Source organism: Haemaphysalis longicornis, unplaced genomic scaffold (genome assembly GCF_048455015.1).
Source record: "Haemaphysalis longicornis isolate Haplotype H1 unplaced genomic scaffold, Haemaphysalis longicornis Haplotype H1 scaffold_3, whole genome shotgun sequence".
Taxonomy (NCBI): Eukaryota; Metazoa; Arthropoda; class Arachnida; order Ixodida; family Ixodidae; genus Haemaphysalis; species Haemaphysalis longicornis.
This window is the reverse complement of record NW_027526335.1, coordinates 1,392,848-1,414,516: the sequence shown is the minus strand read 5'-3', so window position 1 is coordinate 1,414,516 and position 21,669 is coordinate 1,392,848. Positions and strand designations below refer to the sequence as shown.

Here is a 21,669-nt window from a genome sequence, read left to right as displayed (position 1 = left end):
GCGGTCTCTTATTTCATAACCGCTGCTATAAATATTATATTTGTACTCTCATTTTAAAAGTAAATACTGTCCAACCCGTTTATATCGATCCATGAAAATCTAGTTATGGGTTATACCGAATATAGCGAAATTCTCTAGAAAATATTATGGAGAAAGATACAATCAGTGTGCGCCTGTATTCAACACGGATAACCCAGATGTTTTTATATATCGAACACCGAGAAGACCCATTCACAGCCCTTCTTACGAATACGCGAGCGTCGCCCAGAGCAGCCTGGTGGGTACGTGAGCCTGGCAGTATGCCTTTTAGCGATTTCGTTGGTTTGGGCTCTTTAACAACGGTATACCTTACAAAATTAAGCATGTGTTGAAAGGAGGAAAATGTGGACTGCAGTGATCTGTCTAGACTGGTCTCGCACGCTATTTTCGGTTTGCTGCTCTTTCAGATGGTTGTTTGTTTCCCTTAGAAGTCCGATTGTCTCCAAAGTCAAGTTGAAGTCGTTTCCATTCGCAACTGGCTTTAATCCGCGGCAACAACTGCTATCTGGACCTCTGTAATCTTGCAGGGACACCATCCCAGACTTGTCTTTGTTGGCGGGCCAGCTCGATGTTGCGGGGCCGTCCACCCACACTAACTTAGGCTCAGACAACGACATCATTCAGATTCTGTTGCGTAACCGGGACTGCAAGGCACGATTAGGAAAAACTCGTATTACGAACCGGGATAATTTTCGGAAGGCGCTGTGCTGCCACTCGCCAAATCCCGATCAGTCCTGCACTGCATGGATAGACGACCTGCTTCAGACAGTTCATGCTCATACGCGAGCTGTATGTAACCACGACTTACCACACCCCTCGTGCGGATGCGAGGTTGCTGCACCTTTGGGATGCACGCCATAGCCTTACCCGTAGATGGAAACGCCAGCGCCACAATCGGAAGCTCCGTAGGAGGATATCTCTTCTCACTCAACTGGCGGCGGAGTATGCACAGTCCTTAAGCAAAGAAAGTTGGCTGCATCTTTGCGACAGCCTCCAGGGCACTGTGACTTCCTGAAAAACTTGGAACCTACTTAGGTACCTTATTGACCCCCTAAACAGCAAGGGGGAATCAAATCGAAACATGGCCCGCACTCTTCACGCTTACCCCGGCACTCCAGAACAGCTCATTCAAGGCTTAACGGCTAAATACCTCCAAACAGATATCCTATCCCCTCCGCCATTGTACTCTGGTACTCCCAACGCAGACTTGGACCGAGACATCCAACTTTTTGAACTGGAAGCAGCCCTGGCTGAATGCAAGAAAAGGAGTGGCCCGGGTGCTGGCCAAGTAACCTATAAGCTCCTGGCCAATTTAGGTGACGATGAATCTGCCATCCTGCTTAAACACCTCAATGATTTTTGGACGTCTGGCCGCCTGCCTATTCAAGGGAAAACCGCCGAAGTCCGCTTCATTCCTAAAGCGGGCAAATCTCCACACATAGACAATCTCCGACCTATTTCCCTTAGCTCTTGCGTAGGGAAGCTACTGAAACGCATTATACTCAAAAGGCTGCAGCCATACCTTGAAGACACCAACCAAATGTCCAAAACAGTGTTCGGCTTTCGACAACATTTAAGCACCCAGGATATTATGTTGCGACTCAAACAAGAGGTAATTGCACCCGCCACTCGCCACTCCCCTAGCTCGAGCCATTTTGGCCCTCGACCTAACAGGGGCCTTCGACAACGTTGCTCTCGCAGCGATTCTCTCCCGCCTGAATAATACTGGCTTTGGAAACCGAATTCATTCCTACATTTCGGACTTCCTCACAGGCCGCTAGGCTGTGCTCAAAATTGGAGATATAAAATTCAAACCAATCTCTCTTGGCAGTCGCAGTACACCGCAAGGACTGGTACTGTCTCCACTCCTCTCCAGTATCGCTTTTCTGAGTCTACCAGGAGAGCTAGAGCAGATGCCGAATCTTCACCACGCACTGTATGCAGACGACATCACCCTCTGGACTGACACAGACTCTCTCGGTGGGATGCAGGACACATTGCAGCGTACAGCCGAAGAAGTCAATAATTACGCCCAGGCTTGTGGCTTACATTGTTCACTGCAAAATCAGAACTTGTCATCATCCGGAAACCCCCATCACGACACGATGTCGAGCCCATCGAAATATCTCTTGACGGCCATTCGATCAAACCTAGCCACTCACTCAAGATATTAGGCCTTACCATACAAGTCAACACCCCGAAAAGACTTTGTCTTGTCAAAGCTACGTAATATGTCTGATCAAGTTATGCATATGATTAGGCGGGTCACTAACCGCCATCGAGGAATGAAAGAAAAGTACACAATGAGACTAATACAAGCTTTCGTCATTTCGCGGCTCACCTATGTCGCCTCATACATGGCCCAATCCGACATTAAAACACTAAACAGGATCATTCGGAAGGCATTTAAACAAGCCCTCGGGCTCCCCATGAGTACATCGACAACCAAGCTTCTTCAAATGGGTCTTCACAACACCATTGAGGAACTCATTGAAGGTCATCTCGCAAGCCAGCTCCTCCGTCTGACACACACTCAAGCAGGCCGCTTTGTTCTGCAATGCATAAACTGGCCCTGTGCAGAACAAACCCACTTGGCCCTTTTGTCAGGCGAGTGGCGTAAACATATCTCTGTATGTCCCCTAACAAAGAATATGAACCCCGACCTCCATACCGAGCGCAGGACCGCCCACAGCCAAGCCCACGAACGCTTATATAGCTCTGACGTGTTCTACACCGATGCGGCGAGCTACGCTAACAACCAAACCATGGTTGCAGTGACAACACCAAAAACTATTTAATTTCATGCGCATCCATCCGCACGACATCCCCTCGAGACGCTGAAGAACTCGCCATTGCCTTAGCCCTCATCCAATGCTCCAGCAGAGTCATCATCACTGAATGTCAAGCAGCCTGCCGCAGTTTCCTTTCAGGGAGGGTGGCAGCAACGACCCTGCGGGTACTTCAGCAATACCATCCATCTCACCGAGTGGCGATTGTTTGGACTCCTGCCCATGCCTCTGTAACAAGCAACAACTTCGCCCACCAACAGGCTCGCGAACTGGCCCACCGAGCCCCAGATGTCACCGCAGCTCCGACGCCACTTCTCCCCTATCAGGAAATTACTCAATTTTACCGGACCACCAGACAAAACTTCCCGTGCCCTCACCGGTCCCTCAGCAAAAAAAACTCAGGAAATAACACTCCCACAATTAGAAGCAGGGACGTACGTTCACCCGATACGAATGAATTTATTGTTTCCCACACAGTATACCGCTATATGCAAATTTTGTCCGCAGCTATGTCCCCTCCAGCATATAAATGTGGAATGCGCTCACAACCTAGCCCTACCTCCCCTCTCCAACTGTTCCTTTCCTGAGCTGTGGGAGACACTGTTGACCAGCTGTCAACCGGAGGACCACACTCTCCTGGTGACACGGGCCAGGACGGCGAGGGCAACGCATGGATTCCCGGTCTAGGGTTCCACTCTCACATTTGAGCTTATTAAAATGTTTTCTCTCTCTCTCTCTCTCTTTCCAGCCTCTTTTACGCTGGCGTGTGATAATCCTGTGCGGTAGCTCTTTCAGTTTGACTATCCTCAGCGGGCAGCTATTTTGGGTGCAAACAGGTGAACGCTTTTCCGAGCAACGCGCAGTAAGTTCCGCCTCTTGGAATCGTACCAAAACTTTACCGACAACGTTGGCGCGGTGTGCATCTGCAACTCAGTGTTGATAATTTTAAGCTAGCGGTTGATTTCTTTCACGCGACTTCTTTGGCAGACCGCTGCTCATGTTGGGCTCGAATCCCTCTCCCATACCGAAATTCCTTGTTGGCTAAGTTCCCTTGGCGCTCCCTTGCATAATTTACGTTCACGCAAAACCGAAAAGGGTGGGGATATGAGAGAGTTAAAGTAATTCAATAAAAAGGCGCGGTTCCCAGGATAGGTGGCGCTGGGTCTTTTTCGCCTCATTGTGTGTCCTGTTCTTAGCACTGTTTCTGGAGATCATAAAATATAAAAAGGGGAAACTAACGCAGGCAGTGGCGTAGGCAGAAAACGACGAGGGGGGTGGAGCCAAAGGGTGTGCGGCTTCCTTGGCAATTTTTGGGTCTGGGGGCAGAGCAAGCGGGCGTCGCATATTTCTCTGCCGACATCAAGTAACGGCTGCTGGTTTCTGTATCGCAAGAGCTGCACCACGTTTAAGTGGTGTCGACGCCTGCTCCTACATTCATGATCAGTCATACTGCAATTTCCTTGCGAAAAAAATAAAACAATGAAACGATTGAAAAAATGATTAAATTACGCCCACTGCTTAATAAAGAAGCCATGAAGACAAAACACAAGTTTGGTTCATTCAAAAGATTGCCTCGTTAGAATCATACTGACTCCCCTTTTAACGTAAACGTTGCTAAAATAAGCTTTATAATTAGAAAAAAAAAGGAATAGCCATGCGACCCACAAGCTTATTTCCCGCGACAGAACCCATGATGTCGTACCAGCCTGCTCTGCGATAGGCAGAGGCCGGCAAAAGCAAACGAGAATTAGGCACAGCTTATAAGCTTGCCGAACGAGCTATATGCGCCTAAATGTAATGCATATCCATTTTACAGCAGTAAGAATGGTGCGGTAAAAGCAAAAGTTACGAAAATACACGTAAACATAGAAGTACCGATGCGCACTGCTGTTGGTACTGGGCGCACTATGCTTGTTTTAGCTGCATAGGAGTCCGACGCTTTGGAGTTGTTTTATACGACACTGGCCGATTGGCGTAAGCGCCTTTGCCTTACGTGACCCTGTTTGTCAAGCATACCCCATGTTTCACGAAGCGATTACTTTCTACCGTAACAAGAACAAGCCAGGTGTACATACGGTTAAAAACAAAGCAACGGCGGAGTGCTGCGTATGCTAGCGCCATCTGGGAGGTTTGACGGCAAGCAAGGCTGCAGAGCCGAATGGCGCAGTGGAAGTTCTTTTAGATACTCGCCGTTGTGACTTCACTGTAGACGCCACCAAAACACACGTTTTGGCGGGGAGAATAAACATTTTAACCTAAATTCATTATTTCTCAGTGAATACGGCATCATTTGCTGCCGCGAAAGCGCTGGGGACACTATAAAACACGAAATCTTTCGAATAAAGCAAACATGTATTTCGTCTTCATGGCTCCTTTAACCAAATTTATGTGCTTAACGTTTCGGAGAGATTTCTATTTTTCTGTTTTTGTTACATCTTCTCGCACTAACACTTTATTTCCCGGTACGCTCCCGCTCCCCCCCTTCTCCCGGAACGAGACTCTGCGTACGCCACTGTCCACCACCGAAAACGAATCCCAGAACGCTACGCTGTGTCAAAAAAGGCTGCGTTGCACGCTTTAATTTAGTAAAGTGTACCTTTGCCAACAGTTGACTGGGACAAAAAATAAAAGGTAAGTGGGGTTTTGCGGGTCGACGATTGCGCAAACACCGGTGTTATCTGGCATGTGGTTGAGAATACGGTCTTGTTTAGCTCACCTGACGAAAAAACACGAACGTTTTTGTTTTCCACTCCGCCAGACGTCAAGGCCGGGGGAATCGAGCCCATGATTCCATGCGCAGGAGCGCGACGCTGAAGCCACCGAGCCAAGGGTCACACAGACGAATATCATAGCGTTTTGCACACGCGCGAACCGAACCGCGTCTGCGAGCGACCCTCTGCAGCTCAGCCTATTGTAACGCTTTCGGGCGTTAGGCAACTCAGGATTGTTGGGATCTAGAAGAAGGGGACACGGCGTGCTATCACCAACCTTTGCCCTCACAGAGATGTCAAGTGCCGCGTGTCGAGAGGGAGAATGCGTGAAATGATTAGCGCCTTTACGAGGCAAGTGCGGAAAACGGGCTCAGTGAATTCTGGGGACAATTATGCTGCAGCGCCGCAGGTCACGAGGGGGCACAAATGTTCTTGCTGTTTGTTCACAGAACCGTAATTAGTTCCGCATTGGTAGAAATATCGTCACAGTATTTAAAGAAGCAGCTCACCTTTGCATCCACTTGCGGAAGCGACGTACCCATGTGGACACGTGTAATTTTCGACCGGAATGAAATAGTCTTGCTCGTAGTGAAGCTGTGTGCCGTCGTTGTAACCAGACCCTTCTATGTCGTCCTCAGGCGGAGGAGGACTGCCTGCAGAGCCTGTGCTGTTCTTGAAGCACTTGTGCCCACCTTCGGAGTTCCGGCAACCGTGTGGGCAATTCGATCGATTTCCAATGAACGAACACTCGTCGACATCTGTAAGACATGGCGCCGCCTAAAGTACGCGACGAAAGCTACTGTCCTCTTCTACAGGACATCCATGTGCGCGCAGTGTAATTGTTTTACTCTTGCCTGTATGAGGTGAAGGTGGTGACCAAAATGACACACTGATTATACCATTCGCTGTATCGGACAAAAGCTTTGCTTAGCGAGTCCGCTTTCCAACACTCTGTTTTACTGCAAAGCAGTATATGTCTAACCCCCGAAGTTTTCATTCCGGTTTCATCGATTTACTCGGCGCCGCTCAGGGGCTCCTCCTCACCGCCGCTGACACCTCTTTCACAACTATTTTTGACCTCGCCTCCTCCGATGCCCCTTTGGCAAGTAGCGAAGTCGGCAGCTAACGGCGGTAGTGCGGTAATCAGATGTTCGCGAGAAATAAACGGAAGCACGGATGGGCGCAAAAAAATGCACTGATAGTTACTACCCTGCCTAATATGGAATTTGTGCGCACCGCGAGCTGCAGTCTTCTCGGTCACGGCGCATTTTTGCTGCGTCTCAGGAAGTGTTGTTCGCGTGATCAGCGAACGTACAGCGGCGTGCGTTACTCTGCTGGTATACCCCGCGGTGCGCCACCGCCGCCGGCCAGCATGTTGCAAATCGTGTTCGAACTTCCCGCACAAACGTCACGTGGTTTGTTGATATTAGCGGAGAATGGAACAGCGTTTGGGGAGTGTCAGGAGGCGCTCCTTGGTGGCGACGCACGAGACATATGTGAGGGAAAGGCAGTGAGAGTGATGACGCCGTAGCCGCACGTGTCGTTCTCCACTTTACCTTTCGCTAGACGCTCCTCTCCGGTTTCTTTCTTTCATCAGTGCTGCGTTCGCTCACTCGGTTACGTGGACATAAACAGATACCGCTCGCCCGAAGCCCAGGCAACGGCTGTCAAAGGGCTGCGCCCCCTAAAACGACCGAAACCCGCCGTCGCTATTTCCGCTCAAATTCACTTCGCCAAGTAGCTAAGAATCCCTACATGTAGAAGAGAAACTTCTCCAGTTGGAACGCCGGCTTGAGCCAATATTTCTTTTTTAGCTTGGAAGGCATTCCGAGCGACATTTTCGCCGGTGTCTTTCACGCCTAAGTATGCGCCATCACCGCTTGTCGGATTATGCGTGCGCGGTTTGCGGGTAGAAAAAAATGGGGGGGGGGGCGCACGCAGAGCTAGGCGTCATGCCGCTACCGATGAAATGCAGGTTGTGGTGGTGGGAGATTTAGACGTCGAATCACATGGCTCAATGCGGTTAGTCGGCTGTCCTCCTTAATCGAGTGCTTCGGGTGTGGGTTGATGTGTTACACAGACACCTTACACCCACAGTAAGTTGCATTTGAGGGGGAATGAAAACGGACAGCCACATGTTTGCACGCGGGAATAGGGCTGAAGGGCTTCCAGGTTTTAAAGCGTTATGGGACAGATGCATGCCGTTCGTTTGGAGAAAGAAGAGCACGAATTGAAGCGTTGGCGCCACCAGAAGTGCGAATGGGCGCAAAAACAACGGAAAGCTGCTGGCGCCGCCGTTACCGCCTCAAGTTCAGCTCGTAGAGTAGCGGCGAATCCCTCCCGGATCAACAGCAACTTGCCCGCTTTGAAAGCTTGCGTGAGCCACAACACTTCTTCAGAGGGCTTTAAGGGGATTTTTTCGACGCGACCGTCACTTCTAAGCACACCACATCACCGGTTTACGCGTGCGAAGGTTTGTAGTGAATAGTGGGAGGGAGGAGGCGGGCGTGCACGCGCAGCTATAGGTTTCATACCTGTACTGATGGATGACATGTCCGTTGTGCTGGTGCGAGTTTTAAACATGGACGTTACACGGGCCAATGACTCCTATCCGAAGTCCTTAGGGGTAGAGCGGATTGGGTTTGTGTGTTAGACTATATTCAGACCACCGACGCAAAAACCGTACCGTGATCTACGGACATAAAACAATGATATGTGACGCAGTTCGGTTAGCTGAGACGTGAAATGACGTCATTCTTTAAAGTTATTACAACAGTTGCGGCAACACTCTGAACCAAGTCTTACACAAAAAGTAAGATGCTTACGACGCGGGAGGGACACAGGCAGGCCAATATTTATCTGCAAGAACAAAGCTTGGATCCTTCAGAGGTTCATTCAGATACCTATAGAAGTATGCTCCATCGCAAATTACAACAAACGTGTTTTGTTTCGTGCACTCCGTGGCCTGAGTCCAGCTTTGCAGGTCATCCTTCTTCACAGAGTGGAAGGGAAATAATTTTTGTTTTCGCTGGGCTTATAAGCAAGAACCAAACTCGTAAAAATGTGGGCAGCGCAGGCCAGAGTGAAAGTTGAGAGGGATAAGCGTATGTTACAGCAGCGATGAAAGAAAGAAAACGGAGAGGAACGTCCAGCGAAGGGTCAAGTGGAGTACGACATGTGCAGCTAGGGCGTCATCTCTCTCACTGCCTTTCCCTCACACATGTCTCATGCGTCGCCACAAAGGGGCGCCCTCCCCCTGACACTTTCCCCAGACGCTGTTCCATTCTCCGCTAATCCAAACCACGAGACGTTTGCGCGGGAGGTTCAAAGACGATTTGCAACATGCTGGACGGCGGCGGCAGCGCACTGCGAGGTAGCACAAGAGTAGCGCACGCCGCCGTGTGTTCGCTGATCACGCGAACACTTCCTGAGACGCAGCAGAAATACGCCGTGACCGAGAAGACTGCAGCTCGCGCTGTGCACAAATTTCATTTAGGGAGTGTAGTAATCGTCAGTGCATTTTTTAAATGCAGAGCATTTCAGTAACTCACGATGTCACCCGTATTGGCGTCCGTAGTCCGCACGCTTACTGCGCATGCGCGTCGAGTCGAGGCGAAAGCGAACACATCTCTCGCGAGGGGCATTGGATTGGATTCGAACACTCTCTCGCGAGGGGCATTGGATTGGATTCGATTGAATTGGCTTGGATTGGATTGGCTTGGCTTGGCTTGGATTGGATTGGATTTGGATTGGATTGGATTGGATTGGATTGGATTAAAGTGGATTGTGTTGGATTGTGTTGCGTCATAGCCGCGGCAGACGCGCTTGGGCCGGCGCATGTGCAGTACTCTCTCTTCCGCGGTTTCCTCTCCTTCGGGCGCGCTGCGCATATAACCGGTGTGCCGTTCTCCGGCCAAGCAACATCCGCGGTTGGCTCAAACACCTAGAGTCCACGCCGCTTTACAAGTACGCCAACGTCGTCGACTGGGACCGGCTTACGCAGTCCCCTCAACGTATATAAGCGGTGGAGCGCGCGTTCGGAATTCAGTCAAGGGCGTCTTTGCATGGCTTACGCTTGACGTGACGCTTTGCTTGACTCGAGTAGATGCGACGCATTTACTCGAGTTCCCTCCGTGGGAAGATGCGGGCGGCTTTTAAGAGCGAATGCTCTTTATAAGCGACCCCAAACCATCCACCGCCGGCGGCGGCGGCGGCGGCGTTGGCGTCCGCAGTGCTGTTTAAAGAAAAAACAGCATCCGGCGCCAGGTTTCGATCCGAGGACTTTGCGGGCCGCAGCGCGACGCGCTACCGACCAAGCCACAGACGCGACGGTGATATCAGTGTTAGACGCGCCTTATATCTTTAACGCATTCAAACTACGTCGTCAGCGGCGTGTGTTGGCGACTCAGCGGCGTTATAGCCGCTTGATAACTGCGTGGTGTACACGTGATACTACAAACCCGATGGAAGAGATGGAAGAGAAGGCGGCGAGGGGGTGGGCTGCGGGGGCCGAGCGCAAGCGCCGCAAGCGGGCCGACAACCGTGCATTCGCACTTTCACATTCTCCCCCTCGGGGAAATGCGGGGGAATTTTTTGCTAGCTGGGGCACATCACGCGGTATTTCGACTAAGTTACCTAACAAAAAAAGCGTTTTTGTGTATACCCCCGCCGTACACTGCCGTGGATATATAATTGATTGATTGTAGGGTTTAAGAGGGTCCAAAGCGACCCCAAACCATCCACCGCCGGCGTCGGCGGCGGCGTCGGCGTCCGCAGTGCTCCTCTATAAAGAAACAGCATCCGGCGCCAGGTTTCGATCCGCGGACTTTGCGGCCGCAGCGCGACGCTCTACCGACCAAGCTACGGACGCGACGTGATATCAGCGTTAGGGACGCGCCTTATATCTTTAACGCATTCAAACTACGTCGTCAGCGGCGTGCGTTGGCGACTCAGCGGCGTTATAGCGGCTTGATAACTGCGTGGTGTACACGTGATACTACAAACCCGATGGAAGAGATGGAAGAGAAGGCGGCGAGGCGGTGGGCTGCGGGGGCCGAGCGCAAGCGCCGCAAGCGGGCCGACAACCGTGCATTCGCACTTTCACATTCTCCCCCTCGGGGAAATGCGGGGGAATTTTTTTGTTGTTGGGTAGTACTACACCCAACACGTGTGGTCCTTTGCGAAGGTAAGTTTGAGGTCCAAAAATTGTATAGTTTTTGCGCTCATCCGTGCTTGTGTATATTTCTCGCGAACATCTGATAACCGCACTACCACCGTTTGCTGCCAACTGCGCAACTTGCCAAAGGTGCATCGGCGGAGGCGGGGCTTCCCCCGCTGCTCCGGGGGAAGCCCCGGAGCAGCGCCGAGTAAATCGATGACACCGGAATGAAAACTGCGGGGGTTAAACATATACTTCTTCGCATTAAAAAATTGTAGAACCACTCTCGTTTTTTTTCTATTTTTGTAGAATATAGTTTTGTAGAATAAACAAAAACAAGTGAACTCACAATTACGTGCGCAACGTTTGCCGTCTTCTTGAAGCCTGAAGCCGAAAAAGCATTTGCATCGAGCGGATCCGGGCTCATTAACGCACTCGTGTTCACAGCCGAAGTTGTCCACTTTGCACTCGTCGATGTCTGCATTAGAGACAAACGTACCAAATGCCAAATTACTTTATTCGGGGCGGTTGTAATGTGAAAATTTCTTTTGTGTTGTGGGAACGCGACCTTAGCGCGTTCCCTTTGGTTCGGCTTCGCCATACCGCTTGCTCCTCGCGGGAATTTGCTCGGCAAGACGTCGGCGAGGGGGATCTACCTCCTCGCCGTAGGAGTGTCTTTAAGCCGGCGAGCGCGTGCGGGATGCGAGCTGCGGGGGGGAGTCGGAGCTCGGGAAGCGAGGCGAGAGGACGTGCCTAGCGACTTCCTTCCTTCGAGGATCGGGCAAAAAGGAGGGCGACAATGGCTGCCATCGGTGTTCCAGCGAGGCAAACGCGAGCGCGCTGAGGTGGCGCCCCGGCGATGACTGTTGTCGCGGTGAGTCGAACCTCTCGATTCCCTTAAATTGCCCGGGCGAGGAACTAGATCCTCGCCGCCAACCAGCTAGCCTGCATGCTCTTTGAATGTTTATTATTCAGTAATAAATGTCAATGAGCGAAAACACTTGTCGCTTCCTTTGTTCCGTCGAGCCACGGCCCGCCGCGGCTGGCGCGGTACAGCGCGCAGCCGCGGGGTGGGGGCAGATCGCTTGCTAGCAGGGCGAAACGAGAAGACGAAGACGGATTAGTCTCTCTCGTCGCCGGTTTTGCTATTGCAGGGGAAAGTAAACTAATCTACTTTTACCCTTCTAGAACCCCACAGTGTTCATAGAAGCGGGATCCCTGGTTGCAAAATCTGTTCCTGCTTAAGGTTTGAATGCAGAACAGGATCACGATATCGCCCGCCTTCCTCCACTCGGTAGCCTAACTTGGGACAATGGCCCTCACAAAAACTATGAAATAAATAAAAATAAATAAATAAATAAACAAATAAATAAATAAATAAATAAATAAATAAATAAATAAATAAATAAATAAATAAATAAATAAATAAATAGACAAACAGACCGACAGACAAACACACACATAAACAAACAAACAAAATCATCATCATTATTAACATCATCACCTGCCTATCTACGCCCACTGCAGGGCAAACTCTTCTCCCATGGATTTCTAACAACGGCGACGAATTGATCCCAGCAAACTTCTTGATCTCATCTGCTCATCTAACTTTCTGCCGCCCCCTGCCACGCTTGCCTTCTCTAGGGATCCACTCTGTTACCCTTAATGACCAACAGTTCTGTTGCCTTCGCATTACACGCTCTGCCCACGTCCATTTCTTCTTCTTAATTTCTACAAATATATCCTTAACACGCGTTTGTTCCCTGACCCACTCCGCCCTCTTCTTGTCTCTTAATGTTACACCTATCATCTTCCGTTACACTGCTAGTTGAGTCGTCCTCAATGTAAGTTGAAATCTTTTAGTGAGCACACAAGTTTCTGCCCCGTAGGTGAGTACCGGTAAGATGCAGCTGTCACACACTTTCTTCCGAGACAATGTTACGCGGCCATTCATTAATCTCAGAATGTCTGCCGAACGCACTCCACCCCATTCTTATCCTTTTAATTATCTCTGCCTCATGGTTGGGATCCGGGGTTGCTACTTGGCCTAAGTAGATATATTCGCTTACCACTGCCTCGCCTACTATACCAAACCGCTGTGCTCTGCCGAGGTTAATTAGCATTACTTTAGTTTTCTCCATATTAATTTTTGGGCCCATGATTCTGCTCTGCCTGTCCAGTGCGGTAATCATGCTTTGCAATTCGTCCTCCGACTAACTTAGCAAAGTAGCGTCATCAGCGAATCTGGGGTTACTCGGGTATTTTCCGTTAACCCTTACTCCCAACCTGTTCCCAATGCAATTTTCTGAATACTTCTTTTAAACATGCTGTGAATAACATTGGATAGACTGTGTCTCCTTGTCTGACGCCCTACCTTATAGGTATTTTACTGCTCTCCTTATGTAGGACGATGGTAGCTTTGCACCCATTGTATCCTCTAGATTCTTACGTAATACTTGTCTACACCCTGGCTCCGTTATGCCTGAATGGCTGCTGAGGTTTCGACCGAGTGAAATGCTTTCTCATTATCTATGAAGGCTATATATAGGGGTTCAGTATACTACGCGCACTTCTCTATCACCTGGTTGATCGTGTGAATATGGTCCATTGTTGAACAGCCTTTACGAAGTCCTGCTTGTTCTTTAGATTGACTGCAATCTAAGGTGGAAGAAATTCTGTTAGCGATTACCTTGGTAAGTACCTTGTAGACGACTGACAGTACGTAAGCTTATTGGCCTGTAATTTTTTTAATTCTTCGTGTCACCTTTATTATAAATTACGATGATTTTCGCGTTCTTGCAAGATTAAAAAAATAAATAGTAATGCGAAAGATGAGCAAGTTACGCGAAGCCACAGTGCGAGCCCCATAATCGGCGTCATTTCGATTCCAGTTGATCTCAAAACAGGCAAGCTACGGCGGCAACCGCTGTGCTCAGCACTGGCCCCGTGATTGGTGGTGGCGATCCCGACAGAACTGGTGTGCACCCACTGAAGGGGATATTCTACTTTGATTGTGCAGATGACGACGATGGAACGGGTAGAGCGGTATCGTCAATCGCCGTTAAGCGCATGAAGTGTACGGAACGGTCTTTCGGCTGCTCCGCCGATCCTTCCGCTGGCCTTGCCACCTCTCAGTGCTCTCTTGCTACTATCCGGTATCTGGGCAATAAAACCACATTGCGAAATAAACAATTAAATATAAATAAACTTTTACTCAGCGTATCTCTCGCACCCCTTTTGGCCAACGGGACGGCATAAAAAAAGTTGTCATTTGTTTCAAACCTCCCGTGTGAGATCATGTGAGATCACTGTCAGCCCATGTAATAGCTATTTTATAAGTATAAGGTATTGTAATTAGTTTTCCTGCATAATTACGTCTGTTACAACCGTTTTCCTTGTCTGGTACTTCTCGCCGAAAAGCCCACGCGCTTTAGTGTGGGCAAGGCGCAAGTATTTTTGCACCACCCGTGAGCGATAAAACGCGATGAATTTTGTTTTAGAGCTAGATACTCCGCCTGCTTTCTATAACTTGAGCGGACTCAATACAGCGGTCAGACAGTTTTTCACAAGACGTACAAGAGGTTCCACAAGGCAAGTTGTCAACCTATACGCAAATATGTTCCTCCGCTTCCGGATAGTAGAACTTGCACTGCGAAATGCAAAATAAGAGGCAGGCACAAAACGACATACACAGACGAAAGTCATATTAATCAATTCATAGAATAGCTTGGACCCGGAGGGCATTCAGTTTAACTGCTTTATACCTATGCATTGCGTCTTGTTGGTGGGAGAATTTGCGTATCCCGGGTGGCACCGACATTCGAATGACCCAGGAGTGTTGTTGCAGCGGTGCTGGCACTTTGCTATTCCATCGTAACATTCATCAATATCTGAAAAAAAAATAGCATAAGTATATTGCCATGAAGTGAAAGAGGAGACAAAGTGTTTGACCCATACAACGATTATGAAAGAGGTCTTATCCTGCGAAACGAGCCATTTAAAGAACAACCGTTGAAGCTGCAGACCTTGCTTGTTACGTAAGTGCGCCCTTGGCCATATCTAAATTATACTGGTTATTCCCGTGTTTACAATAAAGCGCTTGCCCCGTCGCCCTTCGTTACTGTCGTCGTCCAAGTTGCGCTCTATTTCTTGAATCATAATGCGCCAAGTTGCCCAACAGATTTGCTTAATGAAGCTGAGCTGTGGTTCGCTTCTGTCAGCCCGAACGTCAACGGATGCTCGCCCGATAACTGCAGGGCCGTCGCCGCGCAAATTCTACGGTTCACGCAAAGGAATCTGCAGCTAAGCGTCAGTGGCGGGAAATCCGCCCATGCTAAGGGCCCTAAAATGACAAAGGTAGCGCCATTCCACAGGGACCGGGCAACTGAACGGGTGGCGCCATCACTCGGCGCCCCCCTCGTTAGTGGAATGAGCATTGGACTACGCAGCCTTCAGTTGCTTTTGGAGTGTTTGCTTCGTTTCTTTGAATATTTAGGGGGTGTTGTGAGCGGATATGTATGTGCGGCGAAACGAAGTCTAGACTGGTGTGTTGGGTTCTTATATGCACTAACGGCTAAGTAAACTTGTCGGTCACTGTAAGGTTGGGTATGGACAACATTAATATGAGCGCTTTTTGCAGCTATCTACGCTTGGACCCACCTGATCTGACTGCGAATATAACTGCTAGTATTAAAGGGACACTGAAGTGATTTGTAAACAATGCGGGATTACGAGCGCAAATTGTAGTCCGGAGTCCCTAGGCCCTGTTTCGACCACTCTGAGCGCGTTTATGCGAATTTATTTAGTAGAAAAATCAATTCGAAAATGCTGTCCTCCTCTCTGCGATCTCGCCCGTTTTCTTTGGCGTTTCCGTGTGACGTCAGCAGGAGAGGAGCTGGCAATTGGCTGCGCTACTGCACGGCTCGCCGACCTTCCGCGACCGAGTCAGTCGGCCCAAGTCCGCCGGCCGCCGACGGGTCATACCAATTCGCTCGATCAGTTGAAACTAAGCCACAACACGTTTGTGAATGGAAGAATGTGCCTTTCTTTACTTCGTTAGTTTGTACTCTGTATCTAGCTCCAAGACAAGGTCGCTTCACACAAGCGCTGCACAAGCGCACATGCGACGCTTCGCTGACTGGTACGCCAGTAAAATATAATGACTCTTGAAGGGGTAGAAGAGTCAGCGAAGTCAATATAGGTACTAAGGAAATAAAATCAACTGATATTTTCACCGTACAGCGTAAACTAGGGTGCGGGATGCACTTTTTTGCGCTGGGCGAACAAGCACAGCGGTCAGCAGCACGACTACGCATCTGCGAACGCTTTTCCGTCTAAGAAATGCAATTGCTAGACGTGAGCAATTGTGGAGGCTCGGGGGACGCTTACTGCACGAGCGCAATACAACAAATAGTGACCTAAGCTACTTGAAACTTTATTTAGCTAAAACTAAATAAAAGTGTAAACTGGTCATACATTATATACCTTATATTTCCATTATCGACAGCGCTTTCGCCCGTGGTCGTGTGGTCTGGAGCGCCAGGTATGTAATCGCAAGTGTTTTGCCCGTCACAAGTTCAAATCCCCGCGGGGACAAGTTTTTTTTTTGTTTTTATAAGGTAACGTTTTCGTTTTTCGCCGATGTTTTCTATACTGAGTTCACTTTTTGTTGGGCCGAACGTTCACTGCTCCACGAACTAGTCCGCAGAACTCGCGCAGCCTGGCACTGGCGCGCTAGCGAGTTCTCGTTGGCGTGCTGTTGCCATAAGCACCGACTGCTTGCGGGCAGTGGGCACAGGCCAGAATCAATAGACCCTTGGCCTGGTGCGAACACGCTTTTTACGATACAGGCATGAGTGAGGCAAGCTCCAAATATTGTGGAAAAGCGCATGCATTTGTGCGTCTGCGGGGACGCGGAGGGCGCTCATGCACTGCGTAGGCCTCGGCTAGTGAATGCTACGATTCCAAGCCGTCCTGGGAGGCTTATCTTATGCATTTTACAGCCGACAACATGGCAGAAGCGCGGTACTATGATTACTGGGATATTGAGAATGCCCATCCAACGACGCCATCGGATGTCGAACATGTTGTTTTACAGAACCGAAACCGAAACTTGTGTGATTGCTAATCTTGGGCATCGTCCAATCACGGCGCCCCTCCTCCCAACGTCACAGCCTTAGTTGGTGCGGCCGCCGCAAACCGCGCATGGTAGTTTTTCTTCTTTCGCGCTTTGTAAAATAATTACCGATTTGTCAACCGGATAAACGATGAAAAGTGTGCTAATTTGAGCCAGTCTACGCAGTGCAAGCAAAAACGGGAGCTTGACAATTTCACTTCAGTGTCCCTTTAATATTCATTCCTTCCTAAATGCACTAACGGCTACGTAAACGTGTTGGACGCCTCAAAGGTTGGGTATACGGGATTTGTTGACATGAGCGCTTTGTTCAGCGCTCTCCGCCTGGCTCCGCCGGGTCTGAGGAGGCATAATACTACGAGTATTAGTACTCATTTCTTACACTTAAATTATCTTCACTGGTTTCAATTACAACGGTTTCCGCACCAGCCTTAACGGTGTGATACTTCGATACGTGAGCTATGAAGAGAAAGGCACTTAGGTGCGAGTTCGATTACTGTGTTGTCGTGCAAACGTCGCGGCAGTTATACCTTCTCTAACCGTGAGCTTTGAACCTTCGGTTTTCGTGAGTGATCGCACGGGAGCCGAAGAGCCGAAGTGGGACTCCCGCGTTTGTAGTACTAGTCATATTATCAAGAGCCAAAGTTATTCAACCACCCAACAGGCCAAGCTAAAAATCTTCCCCCCTCCCCTCCCAATTTTACACCTGCGTGGAATAAAGGCTGGCACTGATAGTTAAATAATGTGACAGAGTGTTAACGTCAGCCTGTGTTTATTAATGGTTAAACATTCTTTGTCGAGTACCTGAATAAATGGCAGCATCTCCACTCCGTGGATGATGGCGAGGGTACGGAGTACGAAGACTCGAAATGACATCCAAGTTGCGCCCCTAGTTACATCCGATTTGCGCCCCGACGGGCATTCGATTTGAGCCCTGAGTTTTACCTTGATTATTCCCTAAATGAAACTGCAACTCACGGCTCAATTAGAATTTCGCTTGATTTTCGCTTGATGGTGGTGTGCGCACGCATTGAAGCGGACGGACATTGCGAGGTCCTAAAGTGCGCCGCACCGTTACAGGTGAGGGAGTAAGCCGTTTGACTCTCGGGTACTAGCCCACGGTCGTAGCCCAATGGGTAAGATGACTCACACTAACTCGGTCTGGTCCACCAGACAAAGGCTCAAATCCTGCCGGTGCCTGTGTGATTTTTTGCGATTGTAAATGCTATGCGCACGGACGCGGACGGACATTGCGCGGTCCTAAGGTACTTTGCACCTAAAATTCTTGTAATGGCTTGTAAAGAAACCAAAAATCCGCGACTATAGTTGCGTCAAATAGAGGTGCATCAGCCCCAGTCCTCCGGCACAGACGCATTTCCATAGAGGAAAAAAAAGCGTTTTTTTTTTCTTCATGCGCATTCCCGACACTCTGGAAGCAGTTAGGATTTGGAGCGGGGTTCAATTGTGGGATGCGATTGTGGAACGCGAAGCTTTCTTCGGGCGAGATAAAATGGGCAAGGGTCAAACTCAAAGACGTTGAGACCAAAAGACCAGACTGCGTGCTGGTCAAATTCAAAGGTCGTCCAGTCAAAGTTTAAATCCAGAAGGCAAGCAAGGATTCCCTCCACGAGAAACCTTTGCGATAAACAATCGTCATCTTTATACGGAAGAGTTCATGATTTTTCAAGCGTAGGTAGCAGCTTGTGGCGAAACGCTACCGCAGCCTTCACTAGTGAAACTGCGGGGAAGTTTTTAACACCCCCTGTCTCTCGTCCTTCAGCCACGCAGTAATTGTTTTTTGAAAAACCATTAACCAGCTAGCCAGCAACCATTGTAACTCTTATTACCGGTATAAAGCAATCCTTTTCCACGACAAGCAGTAACGTTCTGCTTACGGGCCGTATTTATTTTGTAAACGATTCCTGATAGCTGTGGTAAATGTATTTGTGTGATATTAAACACATTGTTACGGTAATTAATGAATTTACGTAGCGTCGTTCATCAGAAATCTTGTTTTGGGATAAATCTTAGAAGGTGCCCGGCCCCGGGCCGGGCACCTTCTAACGAAGGGCCCTTCGAAGGGCCCTTCGTCTCTCGCTCGTGCACGACGCCGTTTCGTCATCAAATCTAAAGGCCAGCGCCGCAGCATCCTTGGATCCTCTGCACACACCGGCTTTGTAGGAGCATTTAGCTGCAATATATTCCTGGATACAACAAACTTCACGCACGCATGAAAAATTTGCACCAAGGAGCGGACTTGTACTTCCAGCTTGACTTCCAGCGTCATCGCTATTCGAATTACTGAGTATGGGCGTAAATCAGACACATGACATGCCTCGTAAAAGTCGCCTCTCCTTGAAGATTTACCAATCTCAAAAACAGTTCTTGGGGTTATCTACGCTTTGCAAGCCCCGGGGGTTGAAAAGAGGGTCCCCGTTTCCCCGTGTAGTCAGAGTGGCGCTGGTTACCACCCTCAAGCGTCGGATACAGTTATATAAATATATAGCTATATACAGTTACATAAAATATAAATACCCCAGAAAGTGAAGGATAACACAGTCACCCAGATAGCCGAATTGGTAAGGCATTCGAGATCAACTCGAAAGGCGCGTGTTCAGTCCGCACTGAGGGCGCCTGTTTTTCTTTCTTTCCTTGTTACGTAAATTTAAAAAAATGTCAACTTCACTAACCATAGTAAAAAAACACATAATCATTCCGTTACCCAACTATATATGGGTATATATATATATATATATATATATATATATATATATATATATATATCAGAATTAAAAAATGAGGAGCTCGGTGAATTAAGACAAAATAAGGGTTGGCAGTCAAGGTTGCCTTTGAACGAAAAGAGGAGAATGTGGTAGGCCATTGACACAAATGAAGAATTTTGAAAGCCAGAAAGTCGAGAAAAAATGCCCGCCGGGTGGTATCCGAACCCACGACCTCCAGAATACGCGTCTGGTGCGATGACCACTACGCTACGGGCGGAGCTGTTTCGCCTCCACTATAGCGGGTATTCATGTGAAGATATTTTGTTTCCTGCGCTTGGGGGTGGTAGTCAGCGGCACTCGAGCTCCAGACGTATAAATATATATATATATATATATATATATATATATATATATATATATATATATATATATATATATATATATATATATATATATATACATATACAGGGTGTCCCAGCTATCATGCACCAAGATTTAAAGAAAGAGTACAGGCGTAACTCGAAAGAAACCAGGTGCCTGATGTTTGCAGTACTGTGAAGAAGCGGACAGTATTTTTTTCTTTAATGAGACTTAATTAACTAATAGTAATTAATTATATAACTCGAGAAATACTGTCCTAATCACTAAAGTGTCAATGAGGCACTTGTAGGTAACCACGAGGGGCACCTAACTGCGGTATTTTCAGCGATGAACTAATTGCGTACACATTTATTGTGACTGATAAAAGAAACCCGCGAAATATGAAAAATACCACGTGACGGCGCCTCCGCGCGCACCGTAAACCAACGCCCTCAAACAGGCTGCCTCTGAGTTAGCCAGAATGAAATAGACAAAAGAAAGAAAGAAGAAATCGCGTCCGAGTTTGTTCCTTATCTGCACACGCGTCCCGCGAATCTTGCTGCTGCTGCTCCTTCCATGCGTGCTATTATCAAGGTGATGCGCTGTCTCTTCGGGCGGGTAACACGCGAAGCAGTTGCTTTCAATCAGCTTTGTTTGGGGACGCTGCATTACAATGCGCGCGTAAGCGTCGTCACGTGGTATTTTCATATTTCGCGGGTTTCCGTTATCAGTCAGAATAAATGAGTACGCAATTAGTTCGTCGCTGAAAATAGCGCAGTTAGATGCCCCTCGTGGTTACCTACAAGTGCCTCATTGACACTTTAGTGATTAGGACGGTATTTCTCGAGTTAGATAATTAATTACAATTAATTAATTAAGTCTCACTAACGAAAAAATTACTCTCCGCTTCTTCACAGTACTGCAAACATTATGCACTAGGTTTTCTTTGAGTTACGCAATTTCTCTTTTTTTTATATCTTGGTGCATAATAGCTGGGACACCCTATTGTTACGAGGCGAGGATGCCGTAGAAAAATGTATTTGCAATACTCAAAACGCAAGAGGCTGGGTACCGCTGGTACACACTGAGGGAAGCACAACCATCACACCTCGTCCTCTTCTTCCACGGGAACTCGTCGCACAATCCCCGTTCGTTTAACCTGTGGCAAATCCCCCCATAACCACATAGTTTGTTATCGCCTGTCAGTGCCTCCTGTCAATATATATATATATATATATATATATATACATACATATATATATATATATATATATATATATATATATATATATATATATATATATATATATATATATATATATATATATATATATATATCACACCAGACCGGTATTCTGGAGGTCGTGGGTTCGGATCCCACCTGGCGGGCATTTTTTCTCCACTTCCTTTCTTTCCAAATTCTTAATCTGTTTCAATGACCTACCACATCCTCCCCTTGCTTTCCGAGGTTTTCTTGACTGCCAACTCTTATTTCTGTGCTATATATATATATATATATATATATATATATATATATATATATATATATATATTTATATATATAGGGCGCAGTAAAACTTTGAAGATGGTAGAGAACACAAGAAAAGAAAACTTCGAACAAGGTAGAAACCACGATTGTTGCAAACGTTTCAGCAAAGAGACTTGCCTTCGTCAGGGCAACCTCTCGCCTGTCTGGCACACTTTATATTATATAGGGGTAGGTCCCCAGGTGAGAGGAGAGAAGGAAAGAAGGAAG

General features: G+C 48.1%; 1 protein-coding gene across 8 annotated transcripts in view; it reads right to left on the bottom strand.

Moving 5' to 3' along the window:
- Positions 1 to 21,669, bottom strand: part of LOC144173833 (uncharacterized) — a 268,949-nt gene that overhangs the window by 165,091 nt on the left and 82,189 nt on the right. For all 8 annotated transcript variants that reach the window (XM_077702098.1, XM_077702101.1, XM_077702095.1 and 5 more), the window contains 3 exons: positions 14,462 to 14,587; positions 11,047 to 11,175; positions 6,049 to 6,297 (listed from right to left, as the gene is read on the bottom strand). In XM_077702098.1, coding sequence (XP_077558224.1) covers positions 6,049 to 6,297; positions 11,047 to 11,175; positions 14,462 to 14,587 — 504 coding nt within the window. The remainder of the gene's footprint in view (positions 1 to 6,048; positions 6,298 to 11,046; positions 11,176 to 14,461; positions 14,588 to 21,669) is intronic.